The following is a 23,006-nucleotide window of genomic DNA, read 5'->3' on the forward strand; positions in this document are numbered from 1 at the left end:
ATGTATTTAATTCACAAACCGCGCCGGCCCGCCTCTTTGTTGGCTCTTGTTTCCTTTCGTGGACGGAGTTTTTAGGCTGCGACACCCGACTCCCGACAGTTTGATTGAAATACCGTGGACGGAGGGGGATAAAAAGCGGCCAAACTGTATTTCAATGAGTCACAGAAGTGGGATTGAACATGTCAATGGCTCTGAGCGCGGTGTGGTGTATGTGTACAGTCCGGAGTACATCGAAACCTGTGATACACTATCTAAAGTCCCCAAAAGGGTAAGACGGCGACCGGGATTGTTTCTGCTATTGCCTTTCACACGTCCAGAGCTGCACCTTCCCCGTCGCACACCTTCTTCACTGCGATTCTCCTGTCCTCCGTCTCAGATGATCTTGTCCTCCTGTGTGGATTCACACGTTTAACGCAGACGATTATTGATTTCCACGATCAGTTGAAAAGTTCAGATCTCAGTCGCACATCTTAGCAGAAACAAACTGAAACTTGTGCTCTCATAGAAACACCCGTAATTTACCCATAATTCTGCTATCAGGTGACGTCATGTGGTTCCATTGTTGTGACAGGCAGGCATGGCGATCAAAGCGCTGCCGATCATTTACTTTATGAAAGTGAGACCTGCAACTGCAATATTATAATGTGTGTTTTTAAGCATCAGTTATAATGAATGTACATTTGCTTTCAGTAAATAATAATCACATGAATACAGATGTAAGTGAAATAAGTATATTTTGGAATGACGTAGCTAGCATACATAAATGTGTATTTCCACACTCAACGTTTTATTCAGCTTCCCTTTTGTGTTTTCTGTTTATTATAATTGCATGTATTAGGCTAGTATTTGTGGCTGTCCAGAAATATAGCTTTTAAAATGCATTATATATTATTAGTTTGACATAACTTAAATTCTTGTCCACAAAACCCACAACGGATACTATCAATACTGTATGCTTTACCCTTTATAACGCATACATAATACATTTAGAATTAAATTAAAATGGGTGTATTTGAGCTTTTTTAAGAATGATTGTGATGATGATTCATTTTTTGTTCTTTTCCTTTTTAGGCAAGTATGGTGCATTCTTTGATAGAAGCGTATGGCTTGCTCAAACATATGAGGTATGTTTATTGTTGACTGAAATTACCACATATATGATATTCTGAGATACACATGACATTTTCAAAGCTTTTTGTGCTTCGGAGCAAACTTCTTCTCCCCCATTTACTAAAGTCACAAAGTGTAGGCCCTATATCGAACACGAGACATTAAACATAGCATGTTTAATGTATGAAAAGTGCTCTTATGTGTTCTACAGCTTTGAGAAACAAGGTCATCCCAGGGAAATGAATCGTGCCCTGTTCTGTGTCTGAGCCAGTTGTTTTGTTCTGCCCCAGGGTCGTGAAACCACGGTTTGCCACTATGGAAGAGATGGCTGCTTTCCACACGGACTCGTACCTGGAGCACCTGCACAAAATAGGAGAGGAGGGAGACGACGACGAACCCGAAACAGTAGAATTCGGACTGGGTAAGAAATTAGAGAAATTACCCCATTTCTCCTGCAAGAACCATGACCCTGTCCTCGGGCCTGATGGGGCAGTTGTAACTCACAGGAACCTCTAGAAGAAGAGTGTTTTCTAAATGTCTTGGTTTTGCAGATTAAGCTGTTTTTGTTTTGTTGTTTGTGGTGTGTTATCTGTCATGTTAAGTTTACAAAGTTTGACTCAAAAACGAATTCATTGATGTAATATGATTCTGTATATGATATATTTTTTCCTTGACTGAAGAAAATCTGGTTGGTTGGTTGGTTGATCTATTAATTTCTAACATACTTCAAAATACTGTGTCCTTTTCATGCTATAAGCCACTTTCTCTTTTTCATTGTATATTAGGTCTATATATATACACTCACCTAAAGGATTATTAGGAACACCTGTTCAATTTCTCATTAATGCAATTATCTAACGAACCAATCACATGGCAGTTGCTTCAATGCATTTAGGGGTGTGGTCCTGGTCAAGACAATCTCCTGAACTCCAAACTGAATGTCTGAATGGGAAAGAAAGGTGATTTAAGCAATTTTGAGCGTGGCATGGTTGTTGGTGCCAGACGGGCCGGTCTGAGTATTTCACAATCTGCTCAGTTACTGGGATTTTCACGCACAACCATTTCTAGGGTTTACAAAGAATGGTGTGAAAAGGGAAAAACATCCAGTATTCGGCAGTCCTGTGGGGGCGAAAATGCCTTGTTGATGCTAGAGGTCAGAGGAGAACGGGCCGACTGATTCAAGCTGATAGAATAGCAACTTTGACTGAAATAACCACTCGTTACAACCGAGGTATGCAGCAAAGCATTTGTGAAGCCACAACACGTACAACCTTGAGGCGGATGGGCTACAACAGCAGAAGACCCCACCGGGTACCACTCATCTCCACTACAAATAGGAAAAAGAGGCTACAATTTGCACAAGCTCACCAAAATTGGACAGTTGAAGACTGGAAAAATGTTGCCTGGTCTGATGAGTCTCGATTTCTGTTGAGACATTCAGATGGTAGAGTCAGAATTTGGCGTAAACAGAATGAGAACATGGATCCATCATGCCTTGTTACCACTGTGCAGGCTGGTGGTGGTGGTGTAATGGTGTGGGGGATGTTTTCTTGGCACACTTTAGGCCCCTTAGTGCCAATTGGGCATCGTTTAAATGCCACGGCCTACCTGAGCATTGTTTCTGACCATGTCCATCCCTTTATGACCACCATGTACCCATCCTCTGATGGCTACTTCCAGCAGGATAATGCAGCATGTCACAAAGGTCGAATCATTTCAAATTGGTTTCTTGAACATGACAATGAGTTCACTGTACTAAACTGGCCCCCACAGTCACCAGATCTCAACCCAATAGAGCATCTTTGGGATGTGGTGGAACGGGAGCTTCGTGCCCTGGATGTGCATCCCACAAATCTCCATCAACTGCAAGATGCTATCCTATCAATATGGGCCAACATTTCTAAAGAATGCTTTCAGCACCTTGTTGAATCAATGCCACGTAGAATTAAGGCAGTTCTGAAGGCGAAAGGGGGTCAAACACAGTATTAGTATGGTGTTCCTAATAATCCTTTAGGTGAGTGTATATATATATATATATATATATATATATATACACACACACACCCTCCAGGTAAAGAAAAGCAATAGCTAATAGTATATGTTGACTTTTTTAAATGAATAACAGACTTGAGAGGTTGGTGGATGTGCATCACTAAAAACAGCCTTAAACTTGCTTTATCTTCAGTTAAACCATTAAAATATATAGTATATCTCTGTACCCAATGTATATGAAAATCACAAAAACAATATTAAACGATTTTACAATAGGGTTTTACAATATTATATTGAATACCAGCAATAATGGGAACTTTAATCTGCTACCATGTGATGTCAGAATGTGTCAGCAGAGGGAGCCAGATACATATGGAAGAAATCAAAACAACAATGTGTCTCTGATGGGATAATGGGTCGACGCATTCTTTCTTAACTTTGAAGGTTCATCCAGAGGAGACAGCAGATCTGCCAAACCAGCTAATTATCACAATAAACTAAAGTATAGAAAGTCCATTTGTATTGGCATGCCTGAAACCAAACATCTTGGCCCAGTTATGATAAAGGGAAAGAAACAAAGTCTCCTTTTAAAATGTAATATATACAGTACTGGCAGACGGATACCAAACCTAACATACTACTACTAAATTACCTGCTTTTCTCTCATCCATCTCAGGCTATGACTGCCCGGCAACAGAAGGTATCTTTGATTACGCAGCAGCTGTCGGTGGAGCCACATTAACAGCAGCTCAGTGCTTATTAGACGGGTTGTGTAAAGTGGCAATCAACTGGGCAGGAGGCTGGCACCATGCAAAGAAGTAAGAGCCCTTAGAGTCACCCTGTCGATGTGTCCTTTTGCACTGAAAATCAGAAGATGAGAAAGTATCAATCCTCGCTTCCAATTTGTGGTGAAATACTTTGCTCCTACTGCGGTCAGCGTGATTTAAAGTTGAGAAGGGTCTGACGAGAGAAAACAACACAGCATGCCTCTTGAGATAGAGGCCACATGCCTCTTCATGAATTGAAACCTCAGACTCAAATCTTAGACTTCCAGGACATTAACAGGGTGGTGTCTGTGGTCTCTGGTACACTGTGTTGGACTTGGGGGGTGGGGGGGGGAATGCTGTGTAACAAGGGTCTTTCCATTAGCTCTGATTTTCCCCCCATTTAGTTTACGGTCCCATGTGTCCATTTGCCTCCCAACAAGCCCCTCTTTCACCAGATAAGGACGGCTCGCCCTGGTCAGTTCTGAGGACCCCGTTGTGTGATCGGGTCCTCGGGGCAGTTTGTAAGTGGGGGGCTCTGTCCCTTGATCTCGGAGGTCATGCTGAGAATCGTCTCGCTCCCCCTTCCCCACCAGGCAGGGGACAAACAAGAGGTGCCTTCAGCATATCTGTAGAACGGGTGGTCCTATTGGTTTCCAGTTGTTATTTATTGTTACTTAAATATAACTTCCATTTTGCTATCTATCTATCTGTCTAAAGAGAGAGAGAGGCAGATCCTATTGCTGGGTTTATCAGATGTCTGGACAACATTTATATTGCGAAGCTTCCTGAACACACTTTGTGGTTTACTTCACAAATGGGTACACCATATGTGGCCTAGGCCTGGACCAAGTAAACATTTTAACCTGATCACAAAGCGTGAAGTATAAACCTGAAGCCTATTGTTTTTTGTTTATCAATCGTAGGAAGAGGTTTCTGCCAATAATGGAAACCATGATTGTGTGCAAGTGTGTGATCTGCGGGTAGGGGAAAGTTTGGATTTGGTCTGGGCCCTAGTAGTATCGTATAGCTAAGTACACAAAGCAAACCGCTAACAGAATCAGTTTGTTTTGTTTCCTCAGCAAGAACCTTCCACAAAACAGGAACAGAAAGACAGAAAGCTACAGAGGCAGCACACTTCAGATGATTTAAGATGAGATTCAAGAATGGCTGTCAGTACAGCAGTAGTCGAGCACCTCTGAAATATGGAATTTAAAGACCATGCAGGTTAAGGCGGAGACAGCCCACGCTGGGGTTTAAAAGTGATCTAAAGGGTTTTAAATTCAGTTTGGAACTTCACTGGAAGCCAGCAAAAGGACGTTTAAGCAGTAATCCTGTCAGTTTTGTTGATTTATTGTCTTCCAAGAGCAGCTGAAGTTTTCTCAGGGAGCATTGAGTCTAGGGAGGGAGAAGTGGTCAATTCTAGAGCAGCCACTGCCTGGATGTAGTTAAAGGCCATTCCACCTCTATCCAAAAAGTGCTAACTAGAAATGGACTTCTTGGAGTATAAACACAAACCCTACACAACACATAAGGGAGCTCTTTGATCGCCAACTGCACTCGGCTCGCCTGTGTACCACTAGTCTGACCACCCTGAAGTAAAGACGCTCACAGGAAATGCAAAATCTGAAACAAACTGGAGTCCTGAGTCCTTGCCTAATGGGGGTTGAAGCACTACATGACGGAAGGACCCTGTTCTCATGTATATTTTCAGTTTGAATGCATGCCATGTATATAGTAGGTTAATCCTATACTACTCATATGTATTCCATGGCTTATTTGGGGATATTGATTTTGGATTCAAAACGGTTCAAACTTGATATGTTGTGTCACTTGTTTTGTCAAGCTATGGGTTTGTGCTCTTCAAGTGTTCTGGGTGTGTCGTGCAGTGGAACATCTTGATGCTTGTGTGGTTGCTGCCATTGTTGTTAATGCTGTTTGTTTTCCCTTCTAGAGACGAGGCCTCTGGCTTTTGCTACATTAACGACGCGGTCCTTGGCATTTTAAGACTGCGACAGAAATACGAGCGGGTGCTCTACGTAGATGTGGACTTGCACCATGGCGATGGTGAGACCCCCTTCACTTCAGCTCTGAGCCGTTCAGTTAATCACAGTGAGAAGGCATCTTGTTTTCTGCCTAAGCTGGTCTGATTTCAACTTCTCCCTCAATTTTGAATAGTCTGTTCAGATTTCAGCCTCACTGCTGCAGCTGCCGAAACGTTGACCTTCAGTGTTACTGCCCATGTAAATCCCTTTCATGCATTGAGTCCGATCACGTGGTGCTGTTGAGTTACTGAACGGTTCTGACCTCACTGATCCTGCAGCGTCCACTTGTAACTGGAGCCTAAAAGGAATGCATGATACCCCAGTCTTGACACAGAGGTGTTATGTATTTGATAACCACGGTGGTTAGGGTACTCATTTTAACGTGACAAGGCTCTGCAAATATGTTGTTGTCTTTGCATGGTGTTTGAGATCCATGAAAAGCTTTATTGGGTAATGTTTCCAGAGCAAAGCTGCAGTAAGGAAATGGTTTAACCAGCTTTGTCAAGTGTCCTGACTTCAAACGAAAGGGTGGGGGACTGCTAAACGTGAGTTTAATATTTCAGGAAAATGACATATTATCGTGGAATGTTTTACAGGAGTGGAAGATGCCTTTAGTTTCACCTCGAAAGTCATGACTGTTTCCATACACAAGTTTTCTCCTGGATTTTTCCCTGGTGAGTTCTGATCGTAGCTGGGAAACAGAAAAGCTGAAAAGGGGGTGCGTGGGATGTATTTGGAAAATGTATGCAAGAAGGCTGAAAAAGAATACAGCAAAAATCGAACTGTTAAAATAAGCCCAGGTAATTCACTTTAATTGCATTCAGTGCAGTTTCAACCTTCCTAGGTGAATATATACTTGGAAACGGGAACTTTTACAATTTCCTCTTGCAAGCCAATCAGGATCCTCAATTGTTGAATATTCATGTACTTATTTGTCACCCATAATGCTTTACACATCCTCTGAAAACTAGAAAACAACACTTTTTCTTAAAAACTGTCTCCTCAACCTAGCAATTCACATGCGTTGGAAGTTCAAACCTGTCACACACAACAGATCATTATTTTTGCATTTATTTAAAAAATGACTTCCAGGGTGGTGTAAATCATTTGTACAGGAATAATGTGCGTAACTTTCTGAGTTTCTAAAGAAGGGATGCTGATGGACATTTTGCTTAATGCAGGGACGGGCGACTTGTGTGACACTGGGCTGGGGAAGGGCAGGTGGTACGCTGTCAATGTTCCTTTACAAGATGGCATTCAAGATGACAAATATTACCAGGTCTTCAGAAGGTGAGCATTCATCCGTCACTGGCTTCTGTCACCGACACACTTCTGCATTGACACAGTTTAGGTTGTTCTCATTTTTGTTTCCCTCCTGCATATCCTGATGAGGGCCCAAGCATACTTTAGTTTGCGATGCTGTGAACTGTGTTTTAATGAAATGTGTTCCACTCTCTTAAGAGGTTTCTGTTGCCTTTGTTGTTTTTGTTTTGAACAGGCAGGTGCTGGCAAGCTGGCAGAAAGAATCTGAGCTTTAAAATTATTATTTATTTCTTGGCAGGCGGCCTTATCCAGGGCAACTTATAAAACATAAGAGCAATACAAAGTGCAAAAATAATAAAAATGATTAGTACATTAACACAGTCTGTAATTGATTACCCAGTAGGCTAAAGCTAATATATGCAAAGGCATTATTTACCTCCAATTTGTGAAATGTGGCAATTCATCCACCCTCCTTTTTGAAAGGGGGATTTAGTGTCTCTAAATGCCCCCTCACACACACACACACTTTTGAAATGAACGTTACAACTCTAAATATATGGGTTCTTCTTAATGGCAGCATGAATAGTTTTAACAGCAAACCCTCATCTCCACTCCATCTAAACTGTGGTTTAAACTTTCAACAATATTTTTTCTGCACGTTCCTGTAACATTTAAAAATACCCTCCTGTTATTTTATTATTAATGAGGTCGTTTGCATTTGGAAGACTAAACCCTTTGTCTAAAATAAACTCACCTGTAAACAGAGAAGGAGAACAATCACGACCACAAATACACAATAAATTTGTCGTCACACTTTTCAGTTTTTGCATGTTATTTGCCCCATTGTGATAAAGGAAGTTGTCTTTGTTTAGTAAAACAGTTATCCGGTAAAAGTGAACCGCTTCATTATCAAAAGATCTGCTCCCGAAAAGAGGAAATTAACGCGCTACAATGTTTACTGTGTCTGTCAACGGTCTGCAGACAATAGCACCTTGTCGAAACTCAGCCCTTTTGTCTTGTCTGCTTCAGTGTGTTGCAGGAAGTACATGCCATGTTTAACCCCGAAGCCGTGGTCTTGCAGCTGGGGGCGGACACCATGGCGGGGGACCCCATGTGCTCCTTCAACATGACTCCAGTGGGAGTGGGCAAGTGTGTGCGCTATGTGTTGGAATGGGAGCTGCCCACCATAATACTGGGAGGAGGTGTGTGCACAGAACTACTACCATAGAGTGTTTGCTACACCTTATCTTATCGTTTTACTGGTTCCAGTCCATTAAACTGCACGTTAATAGGAATGGTTGATCAAACCTTCCCAACCCTGTTCATACAAAGACATGCTGACTACTCTTTCTCTGACATCTCCTTACCCTACCTTCGCTTCTCATTTCCCCACACTTTGTCTGCCTTACCTATCCATGAATGTGATTAATGTGACTAAGACTGTGGAAGTCTTAGTTGTGTCTGGTGCCAGAGCTAAGGCAAAGTTCAGCCATGACAATTGAGCACAGGGTTGAAGCACGTGTGAGTGGGGAGTTGTGTCCAACGAGACGCGATTCAATCCCCCCGCCGTTCATAAACATAATGCTTTACATGTGAAACAGGCTCAACTGAGTCATGAGGAAACGGCTGGTGCCAGCAACAGCTTCTTTGATATACCACTGAGAGTACACACACTCACAGCAGTGTTGTCATTCTCCTCCACAAGACATGGAAATCATGCGTAGATGGCGTTCCAGACATAAACTAGCATGAGGCGGTGGAAAGCAAGAGTTGTCTGGAAGTGAAGCCCATTCTGAATTTTGCTAGATTAGTCTTGAAAATGCAGTACCAAATAAAAATGGTAAATATAATGCCCAGTGTGTGTATAATGCATGCCTCGCAAAGCCACTAAAGAGTAACTTCTATTTATCCGTTGTGCTTTCTTATGGTGCAGTTTCAAGTTCTGATTGTTTTTTTTAATAACCTCCTTTGCAATAACTCCAATAATCAGACTTCCATGAATCTGAGACGTTTAACAACTCTGTAATTCTGAGGTAAAGTTTTTGAAGCCCGGTGTCATCAGTTAGTTTGTATAACAGAGCTGTCATTTTGTGCACATATTTCTAATTGACCAGTTGAGAGGTTATCCAATCTGCAAGAATCTTTGGGTTGAAAATAGATGCATGATCCATGAACATGTGTATGTGGATTGCTTTCAGTTTCTTCTCATCTTAAAGTGTAGGCTTTATGCCTATGAGGTGTATGTATATATCCCAAAACAGGTACATTTTTTTATAATATGGAGCACAATTTTCAGACGTGGACCTGTTTTCTAAACTTGTTACAGCCTACAAGTAGCATCTCTACTTCTTAGACCATCGGGCATATTAAATGAGTTTTTTTTGTTTGCATAGTTAGCATAAACTTTTAAAACTATCAGTTAATGTGGAAACCTGATGGCGCAATAAGTTTGTAGAAAACGTCTCAATAAAAACAAGGCTTCACTCACCAAGACCGTCAAATTCTCGTTAATAACCTCTGCGGCTGCCACCCACCTCCCCAGATCACAACCACCTCCTATCTCTCCTGCTCTCAAACAAACCAATACCTTGTCCAAAAAAAGCAAGTGCAATTCAGTCTGTCAGTAGCAAAAAATGCAACTTAGTGATTTTGCAAAAAAGAAAAAAAAAAAAACCTTTCTTTCCTTAAATGAGATCTCCATCGAAGGATAAGCCTTCTTATCCATCCAGCAGATGAAAGGTAGTAATTAGACATGCACAAAGAGGCCATTTACTTCAATCTGCCTTCTCTCCTTGTCTCTCCTTCTCTCTCTCGCTGCTCTGGAGACAGGAGGCTATAACCTTGCCAACACTGCCCGGTGCTGGACCTATCTGACGGGCACAGTGCTCGGCCAAACGCTGTCCTCGGAGATTCCAGACCATGAGGTAAGGTTCCAGCACAGCTCCTGTTTCTGCCTCCCCTGCGCTGAGTCATTGCTCATAATCAAAGACCCAACTCTGCGGCTCAATACCGTTTTGTTTTCAGGTGGTTGGAGGAACAATAACACACTGTCCCGATGGCATAGGGAGCGCTTGTTTCCGAAGAACCTTGCGCTTTTCGTCAAAAAAAAAAAAAAAAAAAGAGAGAAGGAAAGATATTTTTTTTGGAAGGAGAAGAGATTGAAAATTCCCAGATAATTACACTGAGACAGAGCAAGAAAGAGAGAGAGAGAAAAAAATACAATAGGTGTCTCTCTGTATTAAAAGGAGGGCCGCTATTTGTGTGGTTTTTACGGTCAACTAAATCAAAGAAGGTTCTTAACTGTTTCCCAAATGTATCCTTTTCTTAAAAAAAAAAAAAAAGCGTAGTTTGTGCATTCAATCACTGTAGCCCTGGATACAATAGTTACTGGTGGGTCCCCATGGCCAGTTCATCGCTCCCTTAGTCAGGAGAGTGTAGGCCAACATAAACGAATGGTAATACAACAGATAGAACTCAAATATGTATGCAAGTTCAATACACACAACAATTCCCCACAATATTGCCTCTGATGTCCTTATATGTGCAAGAACAGAAAGTTCTAGGCAATGGTTGGTACTACCTATTTTTTCAAACCTAATAATGTTGCTTGAATCTGTTTCTCGGTGACAATGAGAAAAAGCACTGTAATAGTTCAGTACATTTCTCCCTTTCCAAGTTTCAAAGTTGTTGTTTTTTTTTTTTTTTTTTACAAAATTAGGTATTATTTTCAAACTGCCCACACTATCCTGTAACAATGAACAGCTATTTATAAATGCATTTTGAGGCCCATCAATAAATTGTGTCCTTCAATCTGAAAATTGCATCGGTTTCCAGTCAGGCAAATATTTGAAACTGAGAAGACTGGCAGGGCCAAAAACACGAAAGCAACTTTACAACATGCCATCACTTGACTTTCTTGTTCACAAAGATTTTGAGTGACTGTTAAAAATGTTTGGAGCTGCAGATATGGCCATCAGTAGTATTTCACAGCCCTGATCCTGGTAGTCATGCATGTTTTTGAACCATTTCTGTGAAAAATAAATAAATAAATATATATACAAAATGACAAAGTCTATGGGTTAAGTGACGCACAAAGTCCTTCTCAGACTTGAGTTTCAGAACCAGTTGCTACTGGTTAAACGTGCTTTGCCTTATTGAACAAAACCGTAAAAAGAGATACATCTGAGTAAGTGGGTTAATTGTGACCATTTGCCATTGCCTCCCTCGGCAGCAAATACACAATGCCGGTCAAAGGCCCTTTCACCACCTCGGGTGCCCTGTGATACAATTGTCTTTTAGCTTTGTGTGCCTGCTCCTTTCAAGGACATGAGAACCCACTTAGACGGGGGGGATCTCGGTGTGTGTGCGCCCCACATCCTTGACAAGTCCACTGCTTCTTTTTCTCGTGCGGCCTCTCAGCTCTCTGCCCGGCCCTTTTGTCCTCCATGCCTGATGATCAAAGAGCCCCCTAACCTCCTCCTCCCTGGCATTGTCTGTCAGTTTACACCAAACAAAACACAATTTAACTGCAGTGGGCCTGGGGAGATAAAGAGAGAGCCCGGAGCTGAGAAAAGGGGGGAAATCGCCTTTAACTGTGGAATGGGAAACAAAAAGCACTTTGTACCTGATGGGTAAATCCCCTTCGCTCCACCAGCTGCCCCTGGGTCCTCTCGGCTCAGACCTGGCAGCCCAGAAACACCCGGTGGTTTGAGCATACGGGACAATGAAGAGTCACTGTAACAATGGGCTTATTGAGTTCCAGAAAAAAAAAGCAGAGTGGGCTGTAATTTTTAAGATGGGACAAGCGATTTCAACACAGAATAGCCCCTTCACCCCCTGTCAAGCCACTATCGGCCGCTCAGAGGTCCCACAATATGTGCGAAACGAAGAGAACGCCGTAGTTTGGGGGCAACTGTCTCCTATAGTCTTACAGTGATATAAGAAACTGCAGCTCCATGGGCAGATTTCCCACTAACCCCACTGAATAGGTGTGTGGGTCCAAATTCACTCTGCAAAAAGGTGTAATATTCCTCTAAGGTCCACCAAAAAAAGAGAGAAAGTCACATCCACAATCTTGACCCGCCCTTGTCTCAGTTGATCAGAACCACTTCAGAAACTTAGCACTTTTGGGAGTCTGACTTCATAATTGACGTTCTGCGTTGTTTATCCCTAAAACCACCCTTCTTCTTCCTTTTTTAACCTATCTGCTTTCCATCCTTCATACACGTAGTCTGCTGGGGATTCTTGCTTCAGAGTGTTTGGCTCGCAGTGTTTTTGTTGATTATTTGTAGTTCTTTTGAAATTCCCAGGGCGGCCGACAAACAAGAACACTTTTTTTATTATTTCCAAGAAACAGCTGCCGTCATTTCCTCCCATTGTAAGCATTGTCACGTCCTCTGCTTGGAAAGCTTGGGAGTTGTGGTTTAAAAAATAAAATAAAGGAAGACTGTCCGGCAATAAGAGGGCTTGACCGTTCACACCACACTGTGACACATAACAGGGTGTCTCTGGGCAGCTGTGTTCATGGACCTCAACAGCACTAACAAGATTATATGGAGGTCCTTTTCCTGTGCAAAGTGTTATGGAAATCTGTTACTGCATCCCAGAATATATTGTCTTTTTTTCAGATTAATGAAGAGAACTTTGCTGTTAGTTCAAAGGGTAAATAATAGGTGAAACCATGATTAGATTGATAGTGACGTCCTTTATCCTGTATGTATTTGGTAGAGGTATTTACATACAGAAATTCATCCCTAGTCTAGTTGGAGATTGTTAGGATGTTCCAGTTTCTGTCCTGTGATATTGTAAATTTCCAATATACAGGTTCAAAATACTTGTTTTTTTATTAATTCCATTTATGTAGGAATTACATAATATATCCTTGCAGAGACTTGGCTCCTGGATTTAAAACATCCTAATCTACACCAAAAAGCTTCAATCATATCTTATTTGAGCATGTCTCAGAAACAAAAGACAGTGAAAGCTGTGAAAATATAAACAGCCTAACAATGATGTTTTTTTTCCACCATATTGTGTTTTTAACACATTCCTTCTGGGTCATGGCTCAAGTTTATCAGCCAGTTATTGGGATAGGAAGTTTGAGACAGTCATTTTCTAAAATAACTGCCATCCTCATACAATGGCAGAGAAGTGGATCCCACTTGGAATGGAACGGCGGCGGGTCTTCGGAGCTTTGAAACTATTGTCACATTTCCGGCAACTAGAAATATTTAACTTTGGCACTTTCTACCCTTTCCAGGGTGTGTCGCTTCTTTAGGCCGGGGAAGTGGCAGACTTTCATACGCCTTTGGAAAATAAATAAAGGAAATTTGGGCCTGATTGAGGGCGATTCTCTGTGATATGGCAAATGTGCTTACAGCGAAGAGAACTTCAAAAAACATTGTCTAGACAAGACTTATCTATGTCAGGGACAATGGACTTCATTTTCCATTTCCCCTTGATAATCTCCAATTCAAAAGTGGACACATTTATAGAGACCGTCACAGTTTTAAATCATAGCATTTGAAATCAATGTCACATTGTCCACTGAACAGACTCTTGGGAGTGTTTCAGATAATGTCTTTCCCCACCCAATTAATACAATATGGTCTGCAATTTTATCTTTGTTTTGTTGTTTTATTCCGCCTACACTTTTTCAATATTGTCTATTCAGCTCTCACCTCTCCACTGCAGCCCACATGCTATCAAGAAGATATTGTGAGCCTGTGATCCCCATACGAGTTGATGGGCAAGGCCAAAGTGCCGCAAAACTCTTCCTCGACACGCCGAGCGTATCCAATTTCCACTGAATCACAACTGCTCCATGGCAAAAGCGAATACTTGCTCTAAAACCTATTGAACATGTGTGGTCTGTCCTTGACTTCTCAGGGGAAGAAAAATTAGAGGGTTCCCGAGGGGTTTGCACAGTAAAACTTACATCAGACAGCACTAGCAGATTTGTAGATTTCAATCCGGTCTCTTCAGTTTGGTATAGCAAGCTCCATAGAGATTGAACAAGCTTCATTAAGCTGAAGAGCTGACTGACAAATCTCAGGCTTTCTCGGAGGCAGTGACTCCTGCCTTACTATACCTTTAAATGCAGGTCTTGTTTAGCACCATGATTTCCCAGGTAAACCATCCACACAACCACATTCCCATGGGTAAATTTGTGAAACCAAAAGCCTGGCAGTTTTTTTTTTTTTTTTTTTGTGCACTCAGCAATATTTTGCATAGTAAAATGTAATTTGGGAAAGTTGGCTGGACTGTTTATATGCAAATGTCTAAAGAATACAATATGCTCCCATTGAGGCAGGGTGTTGTGCCGTGCGTGACTCTTTTCTCTGCTCTCCAGTACTTTACAGAGTACGGCCCTGACTACGTGTTGGAAATCAGTCCCAGCTGTCGACCGGACCGCAATGAGCCCCAGCAGCTCGAGCACATTATCAACACTATTAAAGGTAATAATAATAACAATAATAATGCAGACATTTCTACAGTGTCTTTTAATCCCCAGCGTGTTTCCAAAGTGACCGATATTATAATATAAACCCCACTTACATTAGACCCTCTACAGGAACAATACACAGACCTACAGTGACTCCATCTCTCACAATGCATCGCTGGTGGAGCCAAGTTTTGAACCAGGAACTTCCTAGGCACTTCCTGTGACCTTGGAGAAGTAAGAGAGTTTCTTGGCAACTCAGTTCGGAGCTGGTGAAGGAGAAGTAGAGGGGGCATTTTTTTTTCTCCATATTTTCCTGCTTAAAAAAAACCCCATCCACAGCTGTTAAGACATCTTATTTTCTTTATTCATGAGCAAACGTCTGTCAGTAGCAAGAACAGGTTTTGATGACTGCTCTAACTGGCAGAAATGTATTCATTCGCCACTTCTAACTTGTTTCCATTGGCATTGACTATTGCTGTTTAGTGGCCTGTCCCCAGGGTTGTATTGTAATCACCCTGGCAGACCTTGCGAATATATCAGCAGCTCAGTTCCAGCATATCCCTAAAGATGGATGTGCAACAGATAGTTCCCTAGTGACTGTGGGGTTGTAGGTGGAGATGAAGAGGTTAAACTTTGCTCTAGTCGCTGAACTAAAGCAGAGAAACGCTATATGAATTCAGTTTGAAAACAACACGTCTCTTAACTGCAGAGGAACAGATGTGACACCGACCGCAGGCATATGTTCCGGGTTGCTTTCCTTTTTTTTTTTCCTTTTCCCCCTTGTTTTCTTGTGGTCGGAGGCATCTGAAGCGAATGTGCAGGCAGCGAACGGAATATGCCCCGCGTTAAGACTTACACTGCACATTCCTGCTCTCGGTGGATCTCGAGTGAAACGGAGGTCAGGGGCTCGGATGAGACCCACGCCTCGCAAACTGAAGGCGCTCTCTCTTCATAGGAGGTTTTCTTATTCTTTTTTGGTTTTGTTGCGTGCCCGTCTTCAGGCGCTGCACATTAGCTCACCGCAGATTCTACATTAGCTGGGAGTTCAAGTCTCGGTGATATTTATTTTTGTGGAAAATGGAAAAACAGATCTAAACAAAACAAGAGAGATGTGGAGAAATTGAGGACTTTTGGGAATGGCAGTTAGGCCACAATGTTCCCATGGGAAGTGGGGGCAGGGTGGAGGGGACTCGAGACAACAGCCCCAGCTGGAATTGCACTTTCTGTGGTCGTCCTTCTGGAGGCAATATCTCTGTAAACATACACTTCCTACCCTGCCTATTTAATGACTTAAGGTTGGACATTTATTAACCAATTCATTAATGTCAGTTGGCAAACTACCAGTCATTGGAATAAAAAAAAGTAGAAAGAATATTTGTTTATTTATTTATTTGTATTTCGCAGTGTCTCTGCAGTAAAAACACAAATTTCAATTGTTCTGCCTTTCAGTCAGACCGTGTTCAAATGACACCTAAAAGTATTTTTTCTCCCAAACACCTTTAGTTCAGTTTCAAGAGCTTTGCCGAAGAACGTCGAAGGTCGTGCCATTTGCTTTTCAACCACCGCGTGCTAAATATAGAGGAGAACATGCTTTTTGTGTATTGAGTTTTCGCTTATACAGTTTATGACTTTGGAATATGCTCTTTCAAAAGTGATCTTACATACGATACAGCTGAATGCAACAGAGTTGTGGCTTTTCCCCCGAAGATAGCTGATGTGAAACACGCATATCTTTCTCCATCTGTGCAGGAGCTTGTTACTGGTAGACTGAGTACCCATACCTTAGCCTGAGCACCATGAGGACAAACAACATTTTCTTCTTCTCTTTTCAAAAGCAACATCAGAGCCCCCGTGGTCTGGTGACTTATCATTAAGGAGGGCTTATGTGATTTTTTTTTTTTTCTCCTCCAGCAATGCACATGCAGCTGCACCATCGTGGCAGGGAATAATTAATGGTGGTTCAGTTTTTAGTTTGTCTGTTGTGGCTGTGAAGAAATGTATACAGACCTTTGAGGATGCTAAAGATTGGAGGCCTAGAAGATCCCTCATAGCTCCCCTTTTACGCAGCTCCACTTATCGTACATCTAAGCGTAGGCTACAGCTGAGAGAGGGTGGATTAGACCTATATGCATCGCAGTGTCTTTGCCAAGGATCTGAAAGCCTCTTCAAACCATGGCCTGTCCTTTGAAGTTTTGCCACAGTTCTACAAGAACATCACATAACGTGTGCGCAGGGAGAATCAGAAAGCGTCATACCCAATATAAAAGAGGCTTCAAAAGATGTGGGCAGCATAGGTTCTTGGACTGTACTAGTTTTGTGCAAGACACCAAGAAACCCCACTCTCTTTTAAAGAGGGGCAGAATAGTCAATATAGTCTTCAAGTTGAGGCATATTTTTCGCCCTGGACAAGGGCATCTGGCAATTAATAAATAAATAAATAAATAATAATATTAAAGTGCTCTGGGAAGAGAGCAGATAGTGAAAATACATTACGTCTGCTTCTCCTGTACGCTTCCATTCCACATGTTTGTTTGTAAAGCGTTTTTTTGTTTGTTTTCAGGATATTCATTTTCAGAGCAAATACCAAACTAACATGAACCAATAAAAGAGAACCAGCCATAACATGTAATATGATAATGGGTGTGATAAAACAGACGTACATGCTATGTTATACTGGCAATTTTTCAATGACTTTTGCTTTTCTTGTTCCCAGTCTTCTCACGTCTGCGCCAAAACTCCTGTTGTGGGGAAGTGGTGTTAACTAAGTGCTGAAAAGAATGTATTACCTTGTCTGTGTCAATGCTTTATTAATTGCGATCTCTGTCAACTAAAGTCGTTTTCGTGTTTTTTTTTTAAATGTAACTTCAATTATGGCTATTGAGTTTTGGCACTGGGATATTCCCTCAATGTGGATAAAGTACAAGACAAATGGTCGTAAATGGATAAGCATTCGGAGGTATCACCGCACATGTCTAACAGCTTGCTCATTAAAGTCTTGCGAGTATTTTTGAGTCAGCGATTATCCACCCAGGGATATCACAATATTTAGCTAGCAGTTTCTGCGACTGATTAACATAGGTAATAAATGCCGGGCTTTGCAGTTGTTCTGCATTAACAGAATTTTGGATAACATCTGGGGAACATTTATGAGGCTGCTAGCACTATATATATATATATATATATATATATATATACAAAAAACTACCAAAAAAAAAACATGCTTGCTTTAACAGACCCTGATTATTTTAAACCCTCTCTGGCCCACAATGAGATTATTATAACACAGCTTTGATGTCACTTAGTGAAACATCTATACAAACAACATTTTTAAAAATTAAGTCTTTATTTTATTAAAATATTAGTCTAGTGTGCCAAACTACACACACAAATAAAATAATTACTAGAGTGCAATAATATGGGTTCCTAGATCACACATTACAGTCTAGGACTCATGTTTGCCAGTAATGGGGTTTACAGACTTTCTTAAGTCTTTCTTAAAGTACTGTAGTTCAGTTGTCCATTATGTGTTGAATCTCTTTATTGATTGTGTGTGTGTTTAATATATTTTCTGTGTTTTTACCTCTTACAGAGGTAGAGCAAACCTTTTTTGTTCTTGTCTTTGGATTTTGTCTTCATTGACAATGGTTCCACTGAAGAGAGAGTTGATTCGGCTCAGATAATGCGACATGTATTTGTTTTTAACCAACTTCAATTACAACAATAAACACTAATGATATGAATCGCCTCTTTCCATGTATAAATCTCTGCCTGTGAGAACGCTGAGGTGACAGACCCATTCCAAGTTTCTTTGATGCTCAGTGGCCGGCCACCGGAGAGATCTGAAGTCTCACAGGACCAATTCAGTACATGTTCACTGCAAGGAAAGGAGACTTCAAATATGTGGACTTTGGTGTGACTGTATTAGTCAGGCATTGATAGTCATTTTTGTATGGGCCGAAAGAGAGAGCAGTCCATTTGAGACACGCTTAATAGCAAGGACCGTCAATTTATGCTAGGTCTATGGTAGTATATTTTATTTTTTGTAGGGAGTGGGGTTTTTATAGTTGTTAAGAAAGTGTGCATGATCAACTTTCTCCCATCTCTCTCTCTCTCTCTCTCTCTCTCTCTCTCTCTCTCTCTCCCTCTCTCGTTGTTTACAGGGAATCTGAAGAATGTAGTTTAAGAGTGGTCTACAGCTCAGATTTCCAAGGCAGGGAGGCCGAGCTAATGAAGACAGTATGTGGAAGTGACCGCCGGAGGGGAGATTTGGAAAACATTACTTGAATGTTTCCAGGGAACTTTTAATGGGAAAACCAGCTAACTGATGTTGCCTGTTTCTTTATTTTTTATTTTTTATTTTTTACCCAGATTTTTAAACAATGTTTTAAGCTACAGATGGAATACAAACAGGGACTGGATTTCTTTGTTGCGCATACATAACATCTAACAGCTTTTTTTATACATGAAAGAAGGAACTTGCCTTTGTGGTTTTTAAAGAAATCAGGATCGTGTTTAAGATCTGAAAGAGATTTTAATGAGCTTGTATGTGAAAGTGCAGGTTTTTCATTAAGAAAATCACACCACAGGAACTCTGAAAAGGGCAGATGCACAACATCATTCAGTTTAATTTTTTCCACACATTATTATTTGAAGATCGTCTTATTTTGACTTCAGTACACTAGCTTTAACAGGTGTGAAATGGATGTGGCTTGACTGAAACATTCCCTTCCTCCCCTTATCTTTTACTGATTTTATTTCCCACTTATTTGCCCTTTTAAGAAGCGGACGTTCTTTTCACAGGTTCTTTCCCCAGGAATTCCAAGTGATTTGATAGTATTTGAAAAACCGTGTACGAACCACCCCCACATGTTTACAATCCACATCCATTCCACGATTTGTCTTTATAGTCATCCCAGGTATATTCATCTTTGAGTCAATTCAATGATTACTTGTCTCAAAACTGTTACCAATTTCAGTAAACCATAAACATTTTCCAAGGTGAACTGTTTTTCCAGATCAATAGCTGCAGATCGGTGTTGTATGCACTGAAAGGTGAGTCTTGGGAATGTTGCCAGTGTTTTACTGAATTTGGTTATAGGGTGCAGTCTGGGAATCCTACTGGGGATTAGTAAAAAGCCATTTCCAGCACCATCAGATGCCTTCATGCAGTCTCTGGTGTTGATTACAGGCCACATTGTTCAGAACAGTGAAAGGATCCTGTGATTTTCCATCATAGTGGGTCTTTTTTTACTTTCCAGTTTTACAAGTGGGGATTTATTTAAAGCTTATGTCTGTAATGCTGCTGTTAAAAACATAATTTTATATCCGTCAACTTACTGGTCTGTGTTTTCAAAACTGGGCAAAGTGCAAAGTCCTTTCTCCACTGAAAAGCCAGTGTTTGTGCAGAATTTTATATTGTTTTATTTTTAATATAATCATTACGTTGTTCTAATGGTTACAGTTGCTGTTTCTTTTTCTTTTTTTTTAATTGCCACAAAAAGTCAAATAGTTTTGATTGTTCCTATTAATTTTAAACCTGCATGCTATTGCCCAATGTAAATACTTTTCTTAAATAAAAAAACAGTTTTTATGTTGTTTTTTGCAATGTCTTTTAAGAAAATAAAAACATCTGAGGGACAAATGAGTTACTTATTCCAGCTTACATTTTATTTTAAAATATTAGCAACCAACTTTAGTAGTTTGTTTTCTCCACTCTTTAACACCTTAGTATTTGTTGTTCTGGATAAGCTCACTGTGGCATTAACATCTTGAGATTTGCCTCCTTCCCTCAAGAGCTATGGTATATTGCTTTTCTATGAATGCCAGATTAATCGTCTTTCACTAGTCTATAAATTTAAATGAGAGGTTGCATTGCAATTGGGCTTTGCTCCTTGATTAAGCTCTGATAAACAGGCCTGCTGAAATGTTTTTCTAAAATAACTACATTCCCCATTCCTTTCATATGAATTTTGAGACTAGTCTGAAATAAACACTATTGCCCAATGTTGTTCTACTTTATAAACCTGTTTAATGCTGCAGACAAAAACAAGGTAATGTTTTTGTGTTAAGTGATTGTGTATGTGCATTTTATCTCCCAATTACCTTCCTCATTATAACTTTAACTGGATACTAAACTCCAGACCTCAAAGACCACAGTGCTGTTCACTTGACCTCTTGATTGCTTCACCAATCTAATTATTTGAACAAGTTGTACTTGCCCATGTTTTGAGTTGAGTGAGATCTGTGTTCTTGGGTCTGTTTTATAGCTAATTGATGATTCAATTTGGTGCATTCAAAAATCATTAACTGTATTAAAGGTTAAAATATTACAACAGAATATGTTCAATTAAATAATTAGATGTGAGCAAGGATGATCTTAAACATTAAATTAAAAAGCAAGGCCTAATATGCTTGAGGGCTGATGTTCTAGTGACCCTTGGTTAGGACGAGCATTAAAATAAGAATCGTACTGTAGAAGCATATACAGCAATCTGAGAAGCTTTTACCACCAGAATCCTGATTTTCACATTTTACAATTTGCAGTAGAGGAGGATTTCTTAATAGCGGCCCTCAGATCTCTGGTTTCTTATACTTTTCATTCTAACAGAGTGCTTGGATAGTTAACTGAGCCTTAAGCTCTTGGTAATTATTTTATATTTCTTGGATAGTTTTTAGCTCTACAAAATTGCTGACGATGTTCTTGTTGCCTGTTATTATGAAATCTCTACCTTTTTCAGAGTGGATTCTTTTTTTTCTTATTGCAATTAAAATGATTGGTTCATTGGATGACAAGGCTCAGATAGAAAAACAAAAACAAGATCAAGGAATGGTTATGAAGTTGTTTTTTGGTACAGTCTGCTTGGTACAGTTGTTCGTCCATCTGGGAAAAATAATCATCATACTTTCTTATCACGACGATCTAGGGTTTACTTTTCCCAATGCTGTGACGTACCTTACTTGTTTTGTGGATGAACTAAGATGGTATTTTTAAAAACCTTTAACTGAGAATATGCCATATTTGGACAGAGTAATATCCCTTGTGTTACTGCACAGTGACCTCAGGCAGTATCTCACAGGACTTGGCAAATGGAGCTCCATTTCCATTGCACAAACTTATTCCCAAATAAATCATCCATTAACTTGTTCTCAATTAAATTGAATAAAGATATTGAAATTGAATGCCAGTTACAGCAAGGTAAATAGGACCAGAATGCCTGAGATGGAAAGTTGTGAAGATATATACATTTGCATGTTTCTAATATCAGATGTGCTGTGCGAATCCAGCAGCTGACCACAGTGTTATCATTGTGGATTTATTTATTCAGGAAAGGTGAGGTGGTGGGGATCAATACAGCTCTTTAAAACACACAGGAACCTGCTCTTTGTTTCTCCAGATGCAAAAGAGCTAGTGTTTGCATAGAGCTGACAACAGTGCTTGGCCTTACCTTTGTCAACATGTAACAGTGTAACTGCCCTGTAAAAATACAAATCAAATCAAAAACGAAACAAAAATGTCTCCTCTTTTGTTTACAAGTAAACGCCTCTGATTTCAGCAGATCCAGCACTGATCCGAAAGAGGGTCCAACCTACACAGCTGTCATACACACCTGTTCTGTCTAAATGAAAGTGTCTTGTGCCTCATCTCAACGACTTTTATTATGCAAAGCACACTTTTGTTTCTCATACTTTAACTATATATTTATATATAATAGGCCGACACAAGAGAGAAAACTATAGTTTACCAATCTATTGCGAACTATAGAGCTAACATTGAGCGAATGTGTGTTAATTATGTACATATATAAAAATGAAAAGGCGTGTATCTATTTACTTTGTGGTCTATGCTAATGTAACCTATAATGTATGAATCTTATCTCTTGTAGGGGGGGAAAGAAGAAGGAAAAAAAGGGCACTGAATTATATATGCATTTTTAGATAAGAGTAAGGGGAATGGGGAACCGTTTCCTAAATTTGCATAGCTGTTCCCATAAGGGGAAACCCCCCCGGTCTCTGCTTTTCTCTCTGCGTTTTCCTATCCTGCGTAATTGTCTCATCTATATGTAAACCGACTGATTGAACGGCTGTTCAGCTCGTCGCACAATATGCCAGATGTGGCTTTTTTGCGGGTTCAACTGAAAAAGGGGAAGAAAAAATCTGCTTATTGCTCCATTTAAATCTGAGAGCCTAATTCAAAATGAATTTCAAAATGCTGAATGGTTTAGGGCAGGAGAGGTCTTTTATAAGAGCAACAAGGGGAAGCTGGGTCAGGATTGAGATGCTAACTAGTGTCATTAAAACACGGAGGTTATTAAGCGCCCTTGATGTTGTCTGATTTGTATGTGAGGTTGAGTGAGAAAAGTGCTTCTAAAACATCTGAATGTGAGGAAA

General features: G+C 40.5%; 1 protein-coding gene across 1 annotated transcript; it reads left to right on the forward strand.

The window, feature by feature from the left end:
• The first annotated feature begins 73 nt into the window (after positions 1-73).
• hdac8 (histone deacetylase 8) lies at positions 74-20,262 on the forward strand. Its single transcript, XM_066714859.1, has 11 exons — positions 74-268; positions 1,072-1,124; positions 1,401-1,531; positions 3,779-3,920; positions 5,821-5,933; positions 6,508-6,585; positions 7,093-7,201; positions 8,204-8,376; positions 10,004-10,098; positions 14,526-14,631; positions 18,779-20,262. The coding sequence occupies exons 1-11, from the start codon at positions 155-157 to the stop codon at positions 18,799-18,801; spliced, it is 1,137 nt and encodes a 378-aa protein (XP_066570956.1). The 5' UTR covers positions 74-154; the 3' UTR covers positions 18,802-20,262.
• Positions 20,263-23,006: the final 2,744 nt, after the last annotated feature.

This window comes from Amia ocellicauda, chromosome 10 (assembly GCF_036373705.1).
Source record: "Amia ocellicauda isolate fAmiCal2 chromosome 10, fAmiCal2.hap1, whole genome shotgun sequence".
In the NCBI taxonomy this organism is placed as follows: Eukaryota; Metazoa; Chordata; class Actinopteri; order Amiiformes; family Amiidae; genus Amia; species Amia ocellicauda.